Below are 21,004 nucleotides of genomic sequence, written 5' to 3'. Positions count from 1 at the left end.
GGGCAGTGGGGGCTTTAGTGAGGGTGGTTGGTGTTCCCTTGCATCTCCAACAGCGGGGAGGTCAAAGGAAAAGTAAGGGGAGGATCACAAAATGTTGCAAGGATCTACATGAGGCAGGCTTTGCAACCCTTCCCACGTTCTCCCTTTCAACCTCTGGTGTTGGGATTTTGACAGGTGGGTGAAGCAACCCACCTGTCAATCATGTGATGTCACAATTGTCATGTAATTGAGATGTGGGTTGCCCCACCCACCTGTCAAAACTGGCCCAGAGGGTAGGAGCCAAAAAGGTTCTCCACCCCTCGTCTAATGTGTTGTGCTCACACTTTGCTTGTGGGCTTTCCACTGGCATCTAGTTGACCGGGGTGAGGACACCAGTGGTGGCTGGTGCCCATTGGGCCTAGTGGGGCAGGAGGCAGGGAGCCCAACAGTAGGTGGAGCCAGAGCCAATGACAGGCAGAGCTGACTAATTCTAGTTTTATCCCCATCCATTCCCTGCTGAGTTCTATAAGGGCGACACTGAGATTAAGGAGGAGGAAGGTGACAAGCAGGGCCACTCCCTAGACTGGTTATAAGTAAGAAGGCTGGCAAGTGAGTGCATGTTGAGGTTAATGGGGCAGCAAGCAACCCACTTGCCCTCCTGTTCTCCAGAGGAGGCTAGTTCATGAGGCCAAGATTCTAGACTAAATGGTCCTTTGGCATGATCCAACAGAGTTCTCAGGTTGTTAAGAACATAATCTAGCTGAAGTGAAACATTTTCTGCTCCCACTTGTTTTGGTATTTTGGATGAATTATACCCACAAATCATGAAATCTGGACTTGCAAGTTGCCATGGTGGTTATGATGAGGGATATCATATGAAAAGCACCCTCTTTATTTCTCCTTTTCTGGGACTAGAACAGCAATAGAGCTCTGGGCTAAACAGACAGAACAAATTCATGCCTCCATTTCCCTCCTCTTCCTCTGTTATCTCTCTTGTGTCTATGGGTAGAAACACACTCACTGTTCTGCTGGTTCCGCTGCATCCCCACCTGTCTCTTCAGAAAGCTAGGGCACATGACGCTAGTCACCCCCCCCCTTTTTTTTTTACTATGAAACCTTATGGGAGCAGATTGAGTGTGCTTTTTTAAAAAAAAAATCAGCTTCAAAAACAGTTCACAGCTGATTGGCAGATAAAACCATTCCCCCTGAGGGTGTGGCTAACGGAAACACTTTGATCCAGTGACTAGTGTGTTTAGAGCCTTAGTCTAGATGGTATGCCCTTATGGCAGGGACCTACTCTCATAATTAAAGTGTCATGTATGTGGGTGATGCTTTATTATTAGTAATAATAGTAATAATAACAATAATAGTAGTAGTAGTAGTAATTCAGCACATAATCAAAGTGCACCTTTTTTGTAAATTAACAGCTCCTTTTTACTTCAGCATTATGAACATGTGATTATATTTGTAGCAGAGTCACTGTATTTAGTGGTGATGATATCCTGACAGAGTGATCATAAAATAAATATACCTCACACTGAAACAAGAAGACTTTGGGTTGTAGTCAACTAAGTCCTACTAAGAGAGTAGACCCATTGAAATTAATGAACCTAAGGCTGAGTACACTAGTCACCTACAGTAAGTGTTTCCATTGTCCGCACCTGGAGGGGGAACAGGTTGATCTGCTGATCAGTTGTGAAATTTCTTTGAAGTGGATTTAAAAAAACGTACTCAAGCAGCTCCCGCCAGGTTTTACAGTAGAAAGGGGCAGGGTTTGACTAGCGTCGGGTGCTCTCACTTTCAGAAAAGAGAGGCAGAGACGTATGGAACCAGCAGAACAGTAAGCACGTCTCTACCCTAAATTAGTCATGTCTGTTAACTTTAGTGGGTCTACTCTGAGTAGGACTAGCACTGAATACCACCATACAGTTACAGAGTATGTTACACTCTGTAACTAAGGGTAGATATCAGCTCCAGTGTGTGTGTGTGTTTTACTTCAAAGAGATTTTGCAACTGATCAGCAGATCTACCCATTCCCCCTCCAGGTGTGGCCAATGAAAACGCTGTGGGGTAGGTGATTAGCGTGCTCACAGCCTGTCAGTTTCTAAACCTGTCTTAACTTAATAGATTCTGTTCCCTGTAAACAAGACCTTAAGAATGGAAGAAAAAGAGTGATGTGAAATGCTACAGTGGATCACAGTGGAAAGGGGGGGGAAGCATTAACAAACTCACCCATACTTATTTTAACTGAATAGACCTTCTTATTTTCACTGAGCACAGGGCCCAAACGGCTGAGTTCGAGTGACCATTCTAGCTCAAATCAAAGTGAGAACCTTGTTGCAATTTATTTTTCTCCTGTGGAGTAGACTGGTAGGCCAGACTATAATGCAGATAAAATTACTGATTTATGTTCTTAGAAGTTAAAATATGTGAAACAGACTTTCTCAAAAGGGTTATAGTGACTCATAAAAAAATGTTGCAGGAACACTCCGACCATCTAACAAATTTGGTTCCAAAGCCTTGATCCTTTTGCTTTTGATCTCTTCCTTTTATCTATTTAACTGAACAATACATTTGCTAATGTTTTTAATGCATTAGAATAAATAGCAATTTGCCTTTTTATTTTATAAAAAAACTATCTGATGAATGCCTTCTGTTAAGAATAAATTTCTTTTTATAATTTTCACCAAACAGCATTCAGCACATAACTTTTAACTGCTGTGTTCAAATGTAACTGTGAATTTGGCTGTAAACACACTAGTCGCCAGAACAAAGCGTTTCCATTAGCAACACCTGGAGAGGGAACGGGTTGGTCTGCCAATCAGTTGCAAAATCTCTTTGAAGCTGGATTTTTTTTTTAAAGCGCTCAAGCTGCTCCCATTAGGTTTTACAGTAAAAATGGGTGGGGTTTGACTAGCATTTGTGTGCCCCCAATTTCAGAAGAGAAAGGTGGAGATGCACTGGAACAGGCAAAACATTGAGTGTGTTTCTACCCTTTAATCATGACCACTCCTCCAATATTTGGGATTAAAGGCAGTGGCGTCATTAGGGTTGGTGTCTCCTGGTGTGGCCTGCAGCGCCTGCTGTCTGAGACTGTGAGTGATTGAGTGCACGCAGCGTGCGCGCGGCCGAACAACAGGGCCCGGGAGCGCGCCGCCGCCTCACTGCTGCCGCTTCCACCTTCTAACAGCCGAGGAAGGCAGCCAGCGCTGCACGCGAAGGCTCTCGTTGGTGCCTAGGCGGTGCCTGGGGGGGCGCCTCTGGGTGTCACCCCCATCTGGTGGTGTCACCCAGTGCAGCCCACACCTGCCACACCGCCCTAGTGATGCCCCTGATTAAAGGGTTCTAGGAGAGGGGTGAACCTGCAATACAATGAAACTAAAAATCTACCCCCCTCCCCCAGTATACACTGAACTGAAAACAAAACCAACAAAAAGAAAAGCAATGCATTTTCTTAATTAATTTACTGGAAGACTGGAATCTGAATGCTAAATCCTACCACTATGTTTTCACCAAATTTGTTATAAAGGTTAAGCTGCATTTCAGCCTGATCTCTAGATGATTTCATCAAATGACAGTCACCACATTATGGGAAACCCCATCAGTATGTATAATAATGCTTGCTAGTTTGCTTCATTTGCCTATTTATTTTGATTACCGATAAAGGACAGTTGTGTTCAAAGCTTTGGAAGATAGCCCTTTATTTTCATTAGGCTTTGTTTCACACCACACCAAATTCTGCTGCTGCATTTCACCCATATTTTTTCTATGATTTATACTTGTAAAGGAAGCTAGATTGATGTCCCTGGGAATATCCAACACCTTGCAAGCTATTTGTGTAAGTTCCTACCCTATTTCCATGTAATCTAAAATAGCCCAGCAAAATACTAATTCTAATATGTGCACAATCACATGACCATGTTGGGCTGATCTCAGGTGTTCTGGTTTTCAGCATATATGCAGGAACTGTAGATATGCAAGAAATGCAGGCTTGCCTGAGATTTAGGCCATATTGCACAGAGTGATGCTGTTTTAGATATGTCCCAATGTGCATTTGAGTTGGGAGGGGGCTGCAATCACCTGTTCTCACATCAGCTAACTTTTTAAAAGAAATAGCAACCCCAAAAACTGCACTATTTCATCTCTAATGAAAGAAAAATGCAGAAAACTGTAGCACAAATTAATAATTGCATTATTTCAAGTAATATTTCTGTATTAGATTTTTTTTAAAAAATGAGATGCTTCATGTTGCTATTACATAAGGCAGACTTGTGCATTTATGCCTTAATAATAATAATAATAATAATAATAATAATAATAATAATAATAATAATAATTGGCAGGAACTTTAAGAAAATCCGTGAGTCACAGGGCAGATAATTTTAATGGATCCCAATTCTTGCCTAACCAATTCCTTTTTATATGTTCTTCCTGCAAAAGAAGCTATTTTATTTCTTGGTTGTCGAGAGGAAAGAATATAATGAGCTCAGAAGAGAGGTAACAGTGTCTTCTCAAAGGCTGGAGCAATAGATACAATTCAATAATGGGCTCCTATTGGGAGGAAGGGCAGGATATAAATATAAATATAACAACAACAATAACAATAATAACAATGTGGAAAAGGTAACACACAGCTTGTATTTTCTTTCAACGACACGTCCCGATAAGAGCCTGATTAAGAGAGCACGTATGTTTGTGTTTCCTACTACTACTTCTTTTAAAGTATAATTTTAAACTTTTAAACTTTTAAAAACTTTTGGAACTTTTAATTTTTTGAACTTTTAGTCCTTAATAAAAAAAAAATTTTTTTTAGTCCTTAATTTTTACGTCAGTGGTCTTAACACGATCGAGCTCAACGTGACTTATAGTTGGCATATAGTAGCTGCATATATTCCTACTCACCCCTGTGTGCTAGGAATGAGCTCTGTAAGCTCTGCCATCTAACAAAAGAAAACAAAGAGATCTCTTTCCAAAGTTTACAAACACAGAGAACTCATTAGCAGCAGAGAAGAGAAACAAACGATAAGGTGTCCTTGCAGTTGCAACAGGGAACAGGGAACTGCGTAAATTGGGGCTCATGCATTTACACTATTTATACTATTGAAAACAGTTTAAACAGTTCAAACAGCTTAAACCTTCACCCTGGGAAGCCAGATTCTGAACTTACAGTAAAAGATATGGTCCTAACCAGAAAAGGCTACAGGACTCAGGGCATTGTCCCCCTTGAAGGATATGTCCCTTTAAACAAACCAAAAAATAGCTCAATTTTTTATGAACAGACATCTTACAAAAGAGCTTGAACATACGCCCCTGTATACCCCAAATCCTATTCAGAGCTTGGAAAAGTTACTTTTTTGAACTACAACTCCCATCAGCCCAATGCAGTGGCCATGCTGGCTGGGGCTGATAGGAGTTGTAGTTCAAAAAAGTAACTTTTCCAGGCTCTGATCCTATTTTAGAGTGGACTCTAGACTGCAAAGGAAACACTGAAGATCATAGTGAATCCTTAACATGCGCTAATTTAGCAAGTTGAGCTGGCTTTTGCAGAGTATAACTCTCCTACAGGGTTAACTCAGACATTTGCAATGAACAATCAGTTAAATGACCAACCCACTGATCTAACATCTATGCAGCTAGGGGAGCCGGCCATCAACAGGACAAGTTAAGCAATAAAGATTGTTCAACCCAAACTGAGCCACCTCAAAGTGACACTTACCAATTGAAGGCTGGATTTATCTACTGATGAAAGAGATCGAACATATAAAATCCTTTCTATCTGTCAGCAACAGTCTTTTGACAACTCTGGTGGTAACACACAAAAGGATGAAGAGTGGAGGGGTAAGCCTGACAAAGGACTTGTCTGATATGTGCAATCACAAATCTCAAACAAATAGACAAACAGTGTCGAATGGAAAAGCACGCAGGAGAAAGTTGACCACGAAAAGACCTAGTATTTCAAAGAAGGGGATAAATAATTTTTAAAAGAGCAAAAATATTAAAAGCACAAAGCCATTACGTTATAAGAAAATAGATTTTGGAAAACTTTTTAAAGAGAAAAGCCCCCCCCCCCAAAAAACCTGAACAAAACATCATGGAAAGTCCAAATCAGAAACCTGAGCAAAATATCAGAGAGAAAGTCATGAGCAAGGAACTTGTGGAAGACAACAAGAAGTTTTCTCTTGAAACTAATTTTGGCTTCCCCACACAGTACATTGCATCTCAGGACCAGATGAGGATGACTGCCATACAAGATCCTTGGGAACACATTCTGTTGATAAGAAAACCTCTTCAAAAACAGATAAAACCTGGCAAAAATTGGGTTTTAGGGCTGAATCGCCAAAAGTTAGTTTTCAACAACTACCCCAAACCAAATAGGCTATTAATTCAGCATGATCGCAAATCTCATATTTTGGAAATCCTGGAGACAGCTCTCCCGGGCCTGTTTTCTTTAGCTGATATAGAACATGTGGAATATTTATTTTACAACTATACTCATGCACGCGCAGTGGTTACCTTTAGAGAACAGGGCCCAGTTAATGTTGTACTTGCTTCCAGAGACATCTTCACCGAGAGCAATATCTCAATCTCAAGATTTTTTTAAGAATCTAGCTCCTCCCCTGGCTCTGATTACACACCATAAAGTAAGCTCAGAAACCATTCCCATTGCAGAGCCTGTTCAATCTAAAAATCAAATTGATTTTGATATTTTTACTGAATCATCTAGCAATAACGTAGTCCTGCACAACGGTGAGCAAGATGGACATGGAGATGCTTGGGTTCATCCGGCAAGGCAACACCTCTTAGAGGAAAAAGAAATTGTTCATGAAGAAAAAACGTTACTCAACTCCTTTGGGGCACTGCCCTTAGAGGCCCAAGATGAAATCATGTTAAGACTAGACCTTTTAAAATCAAACTTGGCAGCCAAGCAGCTAAGGTTAAAAAACTGCCCAAATAAAGCAATGGTATATGGTGATTTAGTGCAGCTGTCCGAAAATATGGAAAGGAGTAACGAGGCTACCGCAGGCCCTGAAGGGGTACAGAAAAGCACCCCAAGTTTTCAATTCACAGCAGAACTCAATCTACCAGCAAAGGATCCTACTAGGAATGACCTAACCATTTTAACACCAACTATAAATACCCTGAATAACAAGCCTTCCACCTGGCTTGAAATGAGATTTTTAGAGGAGGAGGAACGTGGTTCACCGACGAAGTTAACCAGCCCCGCTGGTTGTGTAGTAAATCAAGCACCCCGGATGAATTCAAATGTCATCAAGCTGAGCTCTAGTATTGAAGCAATTGAATACCTACAAGTTGAATCCAAAATTGTTGAGTTGCCCCCCACAAAAAATCTGAAACAACAGAGAAAGAAGGACCCTTCCTCAGTGAATACGGGTGGGCAGTACCCACAAAGTGAAGATCTAATGAACAAAGACCAAATCGCACAAAGTGTGAAGATCCAGAAAAATCCCCAGTGACAAAAATCACAGCAGTCCAAGAATTATTTGACATTACTGTCATGGAACATTGCAGGCTGGCAATGCAAAGCCACAGACTCTACCTTTTTGGACTTTATAAACATGCACGGTATTATACTGTTTCAAGAAACATGGGCAAAGGAGGGCCTGGTTTTAAATAGCTTTGCTGCATATTGTCTTGATGCAGTTCCCAGCTCTAGGGGGGGTTGCCCTAGGGGAGATCTTGGGGTGCTGGTATCCACTGCTATTCAAGTGGTTACTAGCACACCAGCCCCCCTAGTGCACCTTGCAACCCCCTTGGTTATCAAGTATGGGTCGATCAGTTTACTGATAATAAATGTTTATTTGCCCCCACAGCGATGCAAACAGCAGGTTAAGGAAAACTGGGCCAAACTGGAAGATTATATTACCAAACTGACCGCTTTGTATCCACAATCCTTCGTAATAGTGGCAGGTGATTTAAATGCCAGAATAGGACAGAATGACCTTGCGTTGTATTCCCACTTCCATGAATTCCCACTCAATCACGAGGAGACCCATATGGTTCCCACGAGACAGTCCAAGGACAAGGGCTGTAATTATGCTGGCCTTTGTCTAATGCAAATGGTTAACAGACTGGACCTAGTAATACTAAATGGGAGCGTAGAAGGTGATATTAATGGTGAATTCACATTTCTTTCAGGGCTGGGAGCCTCTACAATTGATTATGTCATTATTTCATATGATCTATTAGATCTAGTGACTTGTTGTAAGGTGGGCAAGCATATTGAGAGTGAGCATTTACCCATGGTTTTATCCTTGAATCTAGGATCTCAAAATATTCATGCAGATTACGAACTGCTGCTAAACTCTGAGGCAGAGTCAAAAACTACATGTGTAAAGTGGTCAAATATGATAGAGCACACCTTAACAGAGTGGCTGTACTCGAAAGACAGTCTATGCCATCGCGAAGCCATGTTAACAGCAGATACCCCAAGGGTAGTGCTAACTTTGTTTCAAGAACTGATTTCCTCCTTACACAACAGTTTGAAAACTAAAATTTCGGCAAGACCAAATATTAGCAAATCCAAACATTGGTTCAATCGTGAATGCATTGATATGAAAAAATCCCTAAATGAGAAATATCAGTTATATAGGGATCAATATCTGTCAGCATTACCTCCTGAATGGTTCCAGTTAAAGAGGAAATATAAGGCTTTAATTAAAATAAAAAAGAAGCAGGCCACAACGGAGGCTTGGCAAAGCCTAATTAAAGCAACAAGAGCACACAATGCTGCAACTTTTTGGAGAGCGGTCTCGAGGGGCTACCCGAAAACAACAATTAACATGGACAGCCATATTCCAGTGACTTCCTGGGAATCGTATTTTAGCACTACCTATGCAATAGGACCAAGCTCTCACCAGACACCAAAGGCAGACATAAGTAGTTTCCCTGAGTGGCCGCCAGTCACTTCCCATGAAGTCAGAAACCTTATCTCTAAATTGGAAGCACCAGGGAGTGATAATATTTCATCAGAACTCCTTAAGTTAAATTTAGAGTGGTGGGCCCCTGTCCTAGCATCATTATTCACATGCATTGATCACACAGCATGTGTTCCAGAGGACTGAGGGCTGGCCATCATCATTCCAATATACAAAAAAAGAAAAAGGTCCGATCCTGCTAATTATAGACCGATTAGCTTGCTAAGTATTATTAGTAAGCTATATGCTTCTCATCTGCACGAGAAACTATTAGGCTGGCTAGAGCAGGAAAATATACTCGGTGACGAGCAGGCCAGTTTTAGAACGGGTTGCTCCACAATTGATCAAGGACTTGTTCTTCAACATCTCATGGAAAAGTATGCCTTATCGGGCTTCACACAGGTTTTATTGATTTTAAATCAGCGTTTGATTCGATTTCAAGAGACAAACTATGGGGAAAATTTGAGGCCACAAACATTGATAGGAGGCTCCTTATACTAATGCGTAGCCTTTATGAAAATACATACTTGAGGGTTAAATGCAATCGTATTGGTTGCGTAATGGGTCCTATTCCCACTTTTAATGGAGTGAAACAGGGATGCATTTTAGCTCCCATGTTGTTTAACTTCTATATTAATTCATTGATCAAAACAGTTGGCAAATAGACCTGTGTCAATCCTTCTCTATGTTGATGATGCGGTACTTTTATCATTGTCAAGCATCGGCCTGAAACTTTTAAGTGCTTTAGCCTTATATTGCAAAGAAGAACAACTGACAATTAACTATGACAAGTCTAAGGTCCTAATTTTTATAGAAAGAGGAGTAGGCATCGATGGCAGATCAATGACCATCAAATTGAGCAGGTTACCTACTATAGATATTTAAGTGTAACCTTCCATTCAACTGGCTCATGGAAAGTCCAAATAAAAAATGCCATTGCAAATGCCCAGAGAAGCACAAAGGCACTTCTATCTTTTTATTACACCAAAGGTGGTCAATATATCCCCGCGGCCCTACAGGTTTTTGTTGCTAAGATGCTGTATGGTTCCCAGCTATGTATTTATGATAATTTTGCTCCTTTCCAAACTAAATTTATAAGAGCAATATTAGGTACCCCGTTATGTGTCCTTAATATAATTTTGCAGCTGGAGGTGGGCCAAATCTCTGTAGAGGCTCACACATTGATATATAAGATAAACTTTTGGCTAAAATTAATGTTCTTCCCAGTGGGCTTAATTCCTTTGACTCTGATAGATACTTTTCAATCGAGCTGGAAAAGAGAATTGTCAATGGAATTGTCGCATTTGGGTCTTTCTATTCCCACTGTTATGGCATTAGGCTATGTTCAAGCAAAAAGGCTGTCTCCCAGCAAATCATGGACATTGATTTACAAACCCATTTGAGCTTGGCTGCACTCTATTCTAACTATGGAGATTATGCGAGTAAGTTTACAACAACAAATTATATGAGAATGCTGTCTATTTCAAAGCACAGAAAATTTTTCACGCTTGCCAGACTCATGTCTTACCTCCTGCGCTTTTAGAAGGGAGATTCAATAAGGTGCCAGTACAGGACCGCTTATGCCCCTGTGATATGGGAAGTGTGGAAACTGCTGCACATGTACTATTGTACTGTCTGTTCTATCGAGACTCCTGGTCTGATCTCATCAACCCAATTCTCCAAAAAATCCCAGGAAGGTCTGATGCATTTTATTTAGATCATTTACTCTCAGACAGGAGACAGCAGGTGACTGCCAATGTGGCAAGATTTTGTGCTTTGGCTGTTACCTGTAGGAGAGTGATGATGGCAAACAACAATAATGGATAACCTCGGGTGGGCCATTCCCCATTGTTGCCCTAATTGTAATACCACAGTTCCATATTATCTCAGGCTGCTGCCGTTTGTTTCCTTCATTGTATAATATTGACATGTTTTATTGTTTGCTGTTTTAACGTTTTATAGTGCTGGTCATTGACCGTAATAAATGATTGATTTTCTTTCAACAGCTTAATGTCTGGGCTAGCAGCTCTCGACGCTAAGACATCTAGTCAATTAGGCATCATAACAGTCACTTACTATCTTTGGACCACTTTTGTGGCTGTTATTGTGGGAATAATTATGGTCTCCATTATCCATCCTGGTGGGGCAGCCCAAAAGGAGAACACGGAGGAAAGTGGGAAGCCAATCATGAGCTCTGCAGATGCCTTGCTGGACTTAATTCGGTAACTACATTCATTCTTACTACTTTTATGAAAGGTAAAATTGTACACATTCTGTAACTTTTTGGTAAAAAGTGATCACATTTTCAGATACATTTTGAAATCCATAAATATTCCATATGGTAATTGCTCAGAGGCACATGTTACCAAATTCTTCCAAGCTACACTGAAAGTGGATTGGACTGTGAAAGACCAACCCAAATTGTGTTTGCATTTTGACAAATTTGTAGGGTAGTACAATATCTCAGAGAGGAGGTCAGGTCTCCTGCTCCCCTGGTGCATTCACTATAGCTGCTCAATATCTTTTGGCTATAATTACATTCTTAAACCACAAGGTTTTTTGCCTATTAGTGAATTTACTTATTTATTCATTACATTTATATCCCACCATTCTTTCATCATAGAAACTCTAGGCAGCATACATGTGGTTCCCAGTCATTCTCCCATACAGGCACTTACCAGCACCCAGACCTGCTTAGTTTGAGCAAGGTAGTGGCCTCATGTGCCTTCAGACCATACCCTGAATGCCAGTTGCTGGGAACGACAAATGGGGAGAGTACTCTTGTACTCAGGTTCTGCTTTTGGGCTTCCCTTAGGCATCTAGTTGGCCACTGTGAGAACAGGATGCTGGACAAATGGGCTTCTTTGGCCCAATCCAGCAGGGCTCTTCTCACATTCTTATGAAAATGCGGTGGGACTTATTTCTGAACAGTCATGCATGTAAGTAAAACTGTCTGACATTATGTTTGCATAAGATCCAGGACTTGATTGAATTTCCAAGTATCTGCAGTTGTATAGGTGCAGGACAGCTATATAACTGTATCATCCTGCCCACTCTCTAAGGTCAAATGAGAGGTCCTTCTCTGTGCCCCATCTAGGGTGGAAGTATGTTTGACTGGGATAAGAAAGAGAGACTTCTCAGTGACTGCCCCCTGTTTATGGAACACCTTGCCCTTGCTGTTTTTCACCAGGTGTTCAAAACCATTTAATTCCAGCAGGTATTTGCCGTATGTGACAGGTAATGTTTTTACATTCTGATCTTAACAGCTGACCCTGTCTCTTTGGTTGATAATTTTATTCTGTTGTTTAATAAAATTGTAATGTTCAAATGTAAGCTGCCCTGAGTCGTGCTTTTGCACCAGAAGGGCGAAGTATAAATGTTTCAACAGAGATAGACAGACAGTAATATGTACTGCTGGGAGGAAGGGTGGGATATAAATAAAATAAAAAATAAATAAAAAATAAATACCTCTCTAAGTTTGGGTATGCAAGATTCTACCGAAACTGGACTAGATGATTTTCAGGCCTTTTCCAGTACTTTGATTCCAGCGCTTCTGTGTGTCTGCAGTAAAGTGTAGGAAGCAGCAGTCGGAAGACTTCTTCAGTTAACAGAATGTCATATAGTTTCCATTGTGCTACAAGCACCCATTGTAGGTACTACAAAGACTGGCGTGTAATTGATTCCCAAATAAAATGCCAAAAATAAATGTGACACAAATATAAATGGCTACTTAAAAGATTAAGTGAAGATTAATGCCCAATGAGTACAAATTCTACCTAATCCCATGACAATTGTCTTTCTTATCTCTTTTCAGGAATATGTTTCCTGCCAACCTTGTTGAGGCCACTTTTAAACAGGTGAGTGTTGAATGGCTGTTCATTGGAGCACTAGGGAAATATTCCCTTCAAATGAGGAAGGAGTCAATCGATCAGCATTTTCAGAGGTATTATTTTCTCTGTTGACAAGTTCCATTCATCATGAAGGGAACCTAAACCTCAAACAAGATAGTATCCTCCCAGGTGTAATGGAGATGCCTTCTGCTCTTTCAGTACCGAACCAAAAGCATCTCTATTGTGAAGGCTAAGAAAGCAATGTCCGAAAGTACCACGCGCCAAATAATAATCTATGAGGTTCAGGATGAAAATGGATCCAACATCCAGAATTTTGCCTTGGATATCACACCACCACCAGAAGTGATTTACAAGTCGGAGCCAGGCACCAGCGAAGGCATGAACGTGTTGGGGATTGTAATATTCTCTGCTACCATGGGTATGTTTTTGTAACCCATTAACCAAAGACACATTCGCACTGAGTGAATGTATTATTTGATGTAGGAAAATTAGTCTTTGTGTTTAGAATCCTGATGCCATTCCTGGCCCTTCCATGGTTCATTAGCATTCACAGTCTCCACTTGGAATTGAATGATTCACAGCTTTGAGAGGTTGAGCATCGGGACCAAATTTCCAGTTGTCTGAGAAAGGCATGCTCCAATCCTTGCCTATCCTACGTTGCTTCATTTTTTCCTCAGTTTCCCTCTGTAACTCATAGAGCTCTTTCAGGAAGCTTGTATTACAGGCATAGGGAAACTTTTCAGCCTGAGGGCCACATTTCTTCACAGGGAACTTCCAGGGGCCACATGCCAGTGGGGATTGGGGTCAAAGGCCATAGTTGTTAGAACAATGGATATGCCTCTTACCTTTGTATAGTAGGGCCCCGCTTACCAGCGCTTCGCATTCTGGCATGCCGTTAATGCAGCGGCTTTCAATTAGGGGAAATTCCCCGTTTTAAAGCCGTTTTTGCGGCATCTTGCGGCATTTTTGCGCAACGCGCCCCATTATACTCAATGGGTTCCGCTTTATGGCGATTTCCACTTTACGGTGGCAGTCCGGAACAGAACCTGCCGTATAAGTAGGGCCCGCCTGTACAGCAGGCCATCAGTAGCATAGAGGCAAATTCAGAAATTCCTTTCATAATGCTCACAGCCATGCCCTCCACAGCCACACCCCTTCTAAGATTATACAGTCATCTAAGATTATAGAATAATCTGGTCAGGTTTGAATACTGCTTTCCACTTCTCTGTCACAGTCACTGTTCGACTGTACTTTCTCACTGTCAGATATATTGATTGAATTACTGAATCCAGTGTCTACACGTTTATCTCCTGCTGCTTGATGGTGTAGATGGGATGCTATCATCAGGATTCACTGTCTCTTCCTCTGCAATTCTGCAGAATTCTCATTCTCCACAATTTGACTTTTTAAGTAGGAACATGGGGCGTGCATAACTGACTCAGAAAGCCCTACAGCAATCAAGGCTCCCCCCCTTTCTCTGGGGGCCTTTTTGCTGCTGGGTTAAGACAAAGCCTGTTTTTCCCCAAATGAAGGAATTCACTCTGTCTAAGCAGGCAACTCATTTTGCACAGGAATTTGTAATCCTTTGAACTTTGCCACCTTCTAGAAGGTAGGAAGGGATTTTTCCACTTCCTTCTCCTATCTCCCTGTGTCACCCCCCCCTCCTTCCACATATACCTGGAGTGTTAGAAAAAGAGGGTTTAGTCCATTCAGGCAGTATTTCATCATCATTATCATCATGCTGAAAGACTGAGTTTCTGCTGAGTTTCCCTTCTTGGCTGCCATACTAAGCCTCAGAATAACTTCATTTTGGGCAGAGCTTATGAGTTTCAGGAAGAAACTTTAAGCATGGAAATTCCTGATCCTAACCTCTGGTGTTGACTGTACCACACACGCAAACATTCTTAGCCATATTAATTTCACTTTACGTTATATGCATTTCATGCATGCCACACATATGTACAACATCGTTAAAAGCTGAAAGACCATCTCTCACACACACATAATTCCTATGAGTCCCCTTCCAGCCTCTGATTTGGAATCCTGTGCCTTGGTGAGAGAAACTCGCTTTGCTGGCTAGATGAGTTTGTTTTGTTAAGCTAATAGAGTGGCCAGGTTTGTTAATGGGTCTGTCTGGTGCCCAGCAGCTGGTGAATAAGCCAGGAAGATCCTTTTGTCATTGAACTCTTCAGGACAGCCTTCTACCCCCCCTCCTGGCAGCTAGGAGAGGTTTGTGTTTTTAGTGTGTGTTGAGTTGTGTCTGAGAAAGGCTGGGAACTGGAGGCAGGCAGAGAGACTTTAGGATGCCTCCTGTAACCCCGAATGGAAAAGCTGGATATTGGACTGCTGAAGCCTTGAACCCCTCCATCCTAAGCTCAGGTTGGAATGTGTGTAAATAAATAAACGATATTTCATAAAGACACCACAGTCTCCGCTGACCTTCTTCCCAAAGAAACCACACCCAGGGCAAACGCAGGGACCCCAGGAATCTCACCGCTCCAAGATTGGGGAGGCGCGCAACAATATTTTTCTCTGTTTTCTTCCTCCTCCCCACTGCTATCTTTGGACTAGAACAAAACCACACATCTTTCCCCTCCCGCCCTTTTTTGCTGCTGGGTTGAGAATGAGATCCTTGTTAACAAACAAACTGGAGGATGTGCAGCAGAGAAAGAGAGCGAGAAACCCCTCTTCAGCCCAAGTTCTCCCCCCTTCCTTTTCCACTTTCCCTCATCTCCCATCATCCTGGTTGTGTCCACCCTCCTCCTCTGCAAACTCCATCACTCACTGGCTTGCTCTCCATCATTGTCTCCATACCCTTCAGTCCTTCCCATGCTTGTCTTCTCTCACAACATCAGATGTCCCTAGGAGCCAATCAGCATGAAAGGGGAGTGTGTTAGCCACTGCAAAGAATCTTCTCAGCAGTTGACTCACCTTCTTTCACTCTCATTGGCTCCAATCAACAGGAAAGGATAAGGAAGCCAATTGGCATGAAAGCACTGATATTTGAGTCCTCTAACAATATTTGATAATGGAATTGATAAAAAAAATTCAGCATGAAATATTATTTCAGTCAAGTAGGCCCAAAAAGGGGGAAGGAAAAAAGGAGTAACCATATGAAGGACCAGGCAGCAGGAGGGAAGGGGGGCCACCCTTGTGACCGCACCTCTATGACCCCACCCCTGTGAACCTGTCATACCATGCTATAATCTACATCGAGGGTGGGGAAACATCTGCCCTGTGGACCAACTGTTGTGACCCACCCTGGGACCTTTGGGTGAAAGGCAGACAATAAATTTAAATAATAATAATTAATAGTTTGCGGGTGGCGCTATTAGTGTAGTAAGGCAGCTTGAAAGACAAATGGGCATTAAATATAGATCCAGGTTGTCCCTTCTGGCTGATTCTCCAGTTGGGAATAAATTAATAGTGGAAAACTACAAAGGTACATATATACTTTATGGTTCAGATAATTTGCTAACCACATTCAAATATGCACTGAACACACTAGAACTTTTCAGGAGAGTTTCACACAGACTTCCGGGAAGGGTGACTTAGCCTGTGCCTGCTTTTGAGACGGGCTCCTGCCTCAAAAGAAGCTTATTCAGATATATCAGTCAGTTTTTTCTTTTTTTTTTGACTGATTAAACTTCTCCCGGGTAGGGAGAAACGAAGAGATTAACCTCAAAGCCTATTTTTGTTGGGACGACCAGATCTCATTAATTTATGGGACGAGGTCCAGCCGACGAAGGTGGGACGGATTTTCAACAGCAAGCTCTATCTGTTAAAGCGAACGTTCATCTTATCTTCTAAGAGAGAACGCACTAACAGGCAAGCACCCTTCTTTCTATATTTTTCTTTTACTTGACTTAAATTGTTGCTGTTTAAAAGAGATTTGCCAGATTGATCGGTTTTTGACATCTCACTGGGGAGCCGTAACTTCTCTCTGCTACGCACTAATTAATAGCTTATCTCTGTTTTTGTTGCAAAAAGCTGTCCTGGATTTGCATTCTAAAGATATACACAGAAGAGGGATTTCTATTCCAGATTTTTATTTTGAAAAATATTATACTGTTTTGAGACTACTCTCTTTTTGGTCTATTTTATTTTGACGAATCTGTTTTTTGACGACTGCCATTAATTGTTTCGATCCTGGGAACTGCATTTTGTTTACTTAACTATTGGAGAGATAAGGCTGTCTGCTCTGTTTATACTGTGATGTCACCAAGTTTGGAGTATTAACCCAATTGTTGCTGAAATAAGAAGTGGTTTTCCTATATTTTTCTTTTAAAATGGCAATTAAGAAAGTGGCTGAGAATCTGGAAATAACTATGTTTCAGAAAATAATGGATGAGATTGAGATAATGAAAATTGAATTGAGTAAAATGAAGCAGGAGATTAAAGATATAAGGGTCCCTGTGAGAGAGGTGACCCTGGAAGGGGTCCCTGTGAGAGAGGAGATCCCGGAGATTGGAACAGGGGTCCCTGTGAGAGAGGAGACCCTGGAGACTGGAATAGGGGTCCCTGTGAGAGAGGAGATCCTGGAGATTGGAACAAACGTGGAACAGGAACAAGATTTGGAGTCTATGGACTTTAGAAATAAAATCTATTGTTTGGAACTCAATGTTATCTTTGAAGAAATTAATGAAGATTCTAGAGATAAAGTTATCAATGGCATGGATAATCTTCTGGACTGGAATGATGTGATGGAGCCCAATATAGAGAAAATCTATGGAATTAACTGCAGCCATGTGACAATGGAAAAACTTTTAAGAGATGACCCAGTGTATTTTGAAAAAAAGAACAGAGATATGATTTTACAGCAGTATTTCAGCAACCTATTCAGAATGGATGGCAAGAAAATATTTGGGATAGAGGTAATTCCCATCAGACTCTTACTATATGACTATGGCTTTGACAGCAAGATTATTATGGAATACTGATAATGGAAGATTGGATATTGAAATTACTGGACTTAACAAGACTACTGAAGATGGAAGATGGAAAATGGAACTAATAGAGATAATAGAACAATGGCTATTGAAATTACTGAACCTAACAGATTCTGATGTGATGGATTAATTGAAATGTTTATTTTGACTATGGTTATGACAATAAGATTATCATAATTAGTAATGAGATGGATTAATCGATATGCTTATCTGGGAAAAAAAAATTGATAGATATATTTCTTAAAGAATTGAAACCTCTCTTTGACTTTTTGTGGAAAGAATAAAGTGGTGTGTATGAGATTTGATGATTAAGTAGGATAACTACTGGAGGAAAGTGATTTTATAATATGACTTAAGAGACAGGATTGTTATATATTATAGACTTATAACTGATTTGATCTTTGACAAATGGGAAGTCAATATTTTACTTTTTATTTTTTATTTTTGTTTTTTTTTTCTTTTTTTCTTTTTGTTTAACTATTTTTGATTTTGTTTTTTGTCTTTGAATGTTTTATGATTTTGTCTTGTATGTTTTATGAAAATCTGAATAAAAATTATTGAAAAAAAAAAAAAAAAAAAAAAAGGAGAGTTTCACACACACCCTCGGCCCCACACATGTGGTCTAGAGGGACATTCTCATGTGCTTGTCCTATTAAAATGAATGGGAGCTGCACAAGAGGAACACAAATGACAGTAAAGGGAGGAGGACATCTCATATTTGCTAGGGGACTGCACAGAAAAAGTTAGGATACAGCCAAGCAGAAAATTCCCATTAAAATCATGGCAAAGTCCTATTCTACCGATTTCAGATTTTGGTGCTCATATTACAGGGAAGATCAGACTTTCTTATCTTGTATGTTGGCCCCCATTGCGACTGGATACAGGGGTCCATGATTGGGCTAAAATTGGGAGGAGCTGCTTGTAGCTTGTATTAAAGGCCCCCTACCTCCCACAGCAAATCTAAGCACTGTTTTCAATAAGATTTATGATTTACTACTATTATTTAATAACTTCATTTATAACATCTTTCACTTTTCTTCCAAGGAAGTCAAGGCAGCATACATGGTTCTCCCCTTCCCCCTCTATTTTCTCCTGACAACAACCCTGTGAGGTAGTTTAGGCTGAGAGATAGTGATGGCTCAAGCTATATCCTGAGATTTAGCTGCAGCTAACTTTTCCTGGATTATGTGCACAATTTCTGACAAATGTTATGAATTACAGAATGCTGACGTGTGATTCTGAAATGACATTTTCCTTTGGCAAATTTTCATTGCACTCCTATATTGTGAGGTTAGTCAAGTAATTCACAGTTATGTCCTGCAGAGAGCAGTGGAATATTTAAGTAGCTCAGCACTCTCTTTGTTGACTTACCCCCAGTGCATTGGCTCCAGTCTGAATGATGTCAATTTTATTTCAAGCATAAATCTAGTTGGCATTAGTTATCACATGCTCATCATACTGAGGTTTGATACATGTCCTGGATTGCTTCATCACAAAGAGGAACGTTTCATGGCATCCAAAAGGAAAAGTCAGTTTCTGGAACAAGCATGCTAGCCTATTAATCTAAATGAAAAGCTGTTTAGCCCTTTTCAAAAATGTATTGTAGAGCTGAAAAAAGGTTCAGGAGAGGGTTCTCAACTGAAGATTCATCCTGACAATGGCTACTTTTATTTCTTATAGGGAGCTATAGCACACAAGGAAATGTGTAGACAGTTTCCCAGAGGTCATTCTTGCATTCATTGCAAGAAGCATGATGATGACCATACAAGACATGCTACCCCTGGCTTTTTCGGGGAAGGTCTGTAGCTCAGCTCAATGGCAGAGCATAGGCTTTGTATGAATCCCATTCCCAGGATCAGTCCCGGGCATCTCAAAGGGTCTTGATTAGCAAGGCTGGGAAAGACCTCTGACTGAGCTCTTATAGAGTTGCTGCAAGTCAGAACAGACAATGCAAAGGTAGGCAACCCAAACTAGATGTGATGCTAGGCATGGGATCCATTGGCTGATGCCCGTTCAAAAGCATTCCATTGTCCTTACAGGCCAGCAGTGATTTGAGTTAGTTCTTTGTCTGCTAGCCACTGCTTTTACCAATCCGTTTTTCCCCCTCACAAAAAATATTGATATTAATATTGATACTTTGAAAGGAAATATTATTTTGAAAGGAAATAATAATAAAATTATCGTTCTTAATATTCATATTTTAGAGGTGGATTTAAAAAAATATTTTTGAAAATAGCTGTGGAAAATTGCTACATAAAAATCCAATCTGTAACAATAGAGAATAAGCAACTTAATGGAAAAGTAGGTACCAAATCCGAATTGGATAGAATTCTAGCACATCCCTATGTAATGCTATGCTTGTGGCTGGCTCCTGCATGCCTGGGTGTTTTGTTTTTACTACATGGCAACTGGGGAGGAGGGGGAATCTAGATCAGGACCATATTTAGGAGGAGAGTGGATTTAATCCTTTGCCCCCAAGATCCCACCGCCCTCCATCCTCCCACGGCTGCTGTTTGCCAAAGAAGAAAACTGCCATTGCCACCAATGGTAGCTTTCCTCCTGGGGCAAATAGCAGCTGGGGGAAAAGGCTTAGATCCACTCTCTTCCAGATTGGGACCCCCACATACACACGCTATTTAGTAAATAAACAAAACCCCAGCGCACAAGGGCCTAACTGCATTCAAAATCTGAAGCCCTTTGGAAGCATGTTGTCAGTGGTGACACAAGAGCAGACCTTTTCAGTTATATAATTGAAAAACCACAATCTGTTATTGGTTACTGTTGGTACAGTAATTAATTTTGCTAGGATCAGCTGTTACTGTGCTGGCTTACAGATTTATCATACTAAATGTTGAGACCTTCTGTATCTGTCCAAATGTTGCACTTTTTCTAAAATGCAAGTTTGTTATAATGTGTGCCATTACACTACAATGCGCTTGCCCCCTCCCAGTGCACTTTGAATCAGCTGAAGTGTCATTTCACATTCATTTTGGGTACAAGAGGGTGATAAAGGATGTTTATTTAGCATTTTCATTCAGCTGAATTGGTGTCTCATTGCTGTAGAATTTCAGTTCCAGAACTACAGAAAACCTGGATTAGGCCTTCATCCAACAAGCTGATCTCCATGAAGGATGTAGTGGGCAGATGGAGTTGGGAATCAATATAACCATTTTTCATACCATGTGGTACTTTTGACAGATGATAATAAGGAGATCCATATGGCCACGTGTCATAGGCCATCATGCATTAGGATTGGGGGCCAAGGTGAATTCAGCTAGCTACAAGTATC

General features: G+C 40.9%; 1 protein-coding gene across 1 annotated transcript in view; it reads left to right on the top strand.

The window, feature by feature from the left end:
* Positions 1-21,004, top strand: part of SLC1A7 (solute carrier family 1 member 7) — a 76,058-nt gene that overhangs the window by 24,219 nt on the left and 30,835 nt on the right. Inside the window, exons 5-7 of the mRNA XM_061633015.1 lie at positions 10,922-11,137; positions 12,730-12,772; positions 12,965-13,184. Coding sequence (XP_061488999.1) covers positions 10,922-11,137; positions 12,730-12,772; positions 12,965-13,184 — 479 coding nt within the window. The remainder of the gene's footprint in view (positions 1-10,921; positions 11,138-12,729; positions 12,773-12,964; positions 13,185-21,004) is intronic.

The sequence above is a fragment of the Rhineura floridana genome, chromosome 6, assembly GCF_030035675.1.
Source record: "Rhineura floridana isolate rRhiFlo1 chromosome 6, rRhiFlo1.hap2, whole genome shotgun sequence".
Lineage (NCBI taxonomy): Eukaryota > Metazoa > Chordata > Lepidosauria > Squamata > Rhineuridae > Rhineura > Rhineura floridana.
Note: the sequence above shows the minus strand (reverse complement) of the source record. Positions and strands in the feature narration are given on the sequence as shown.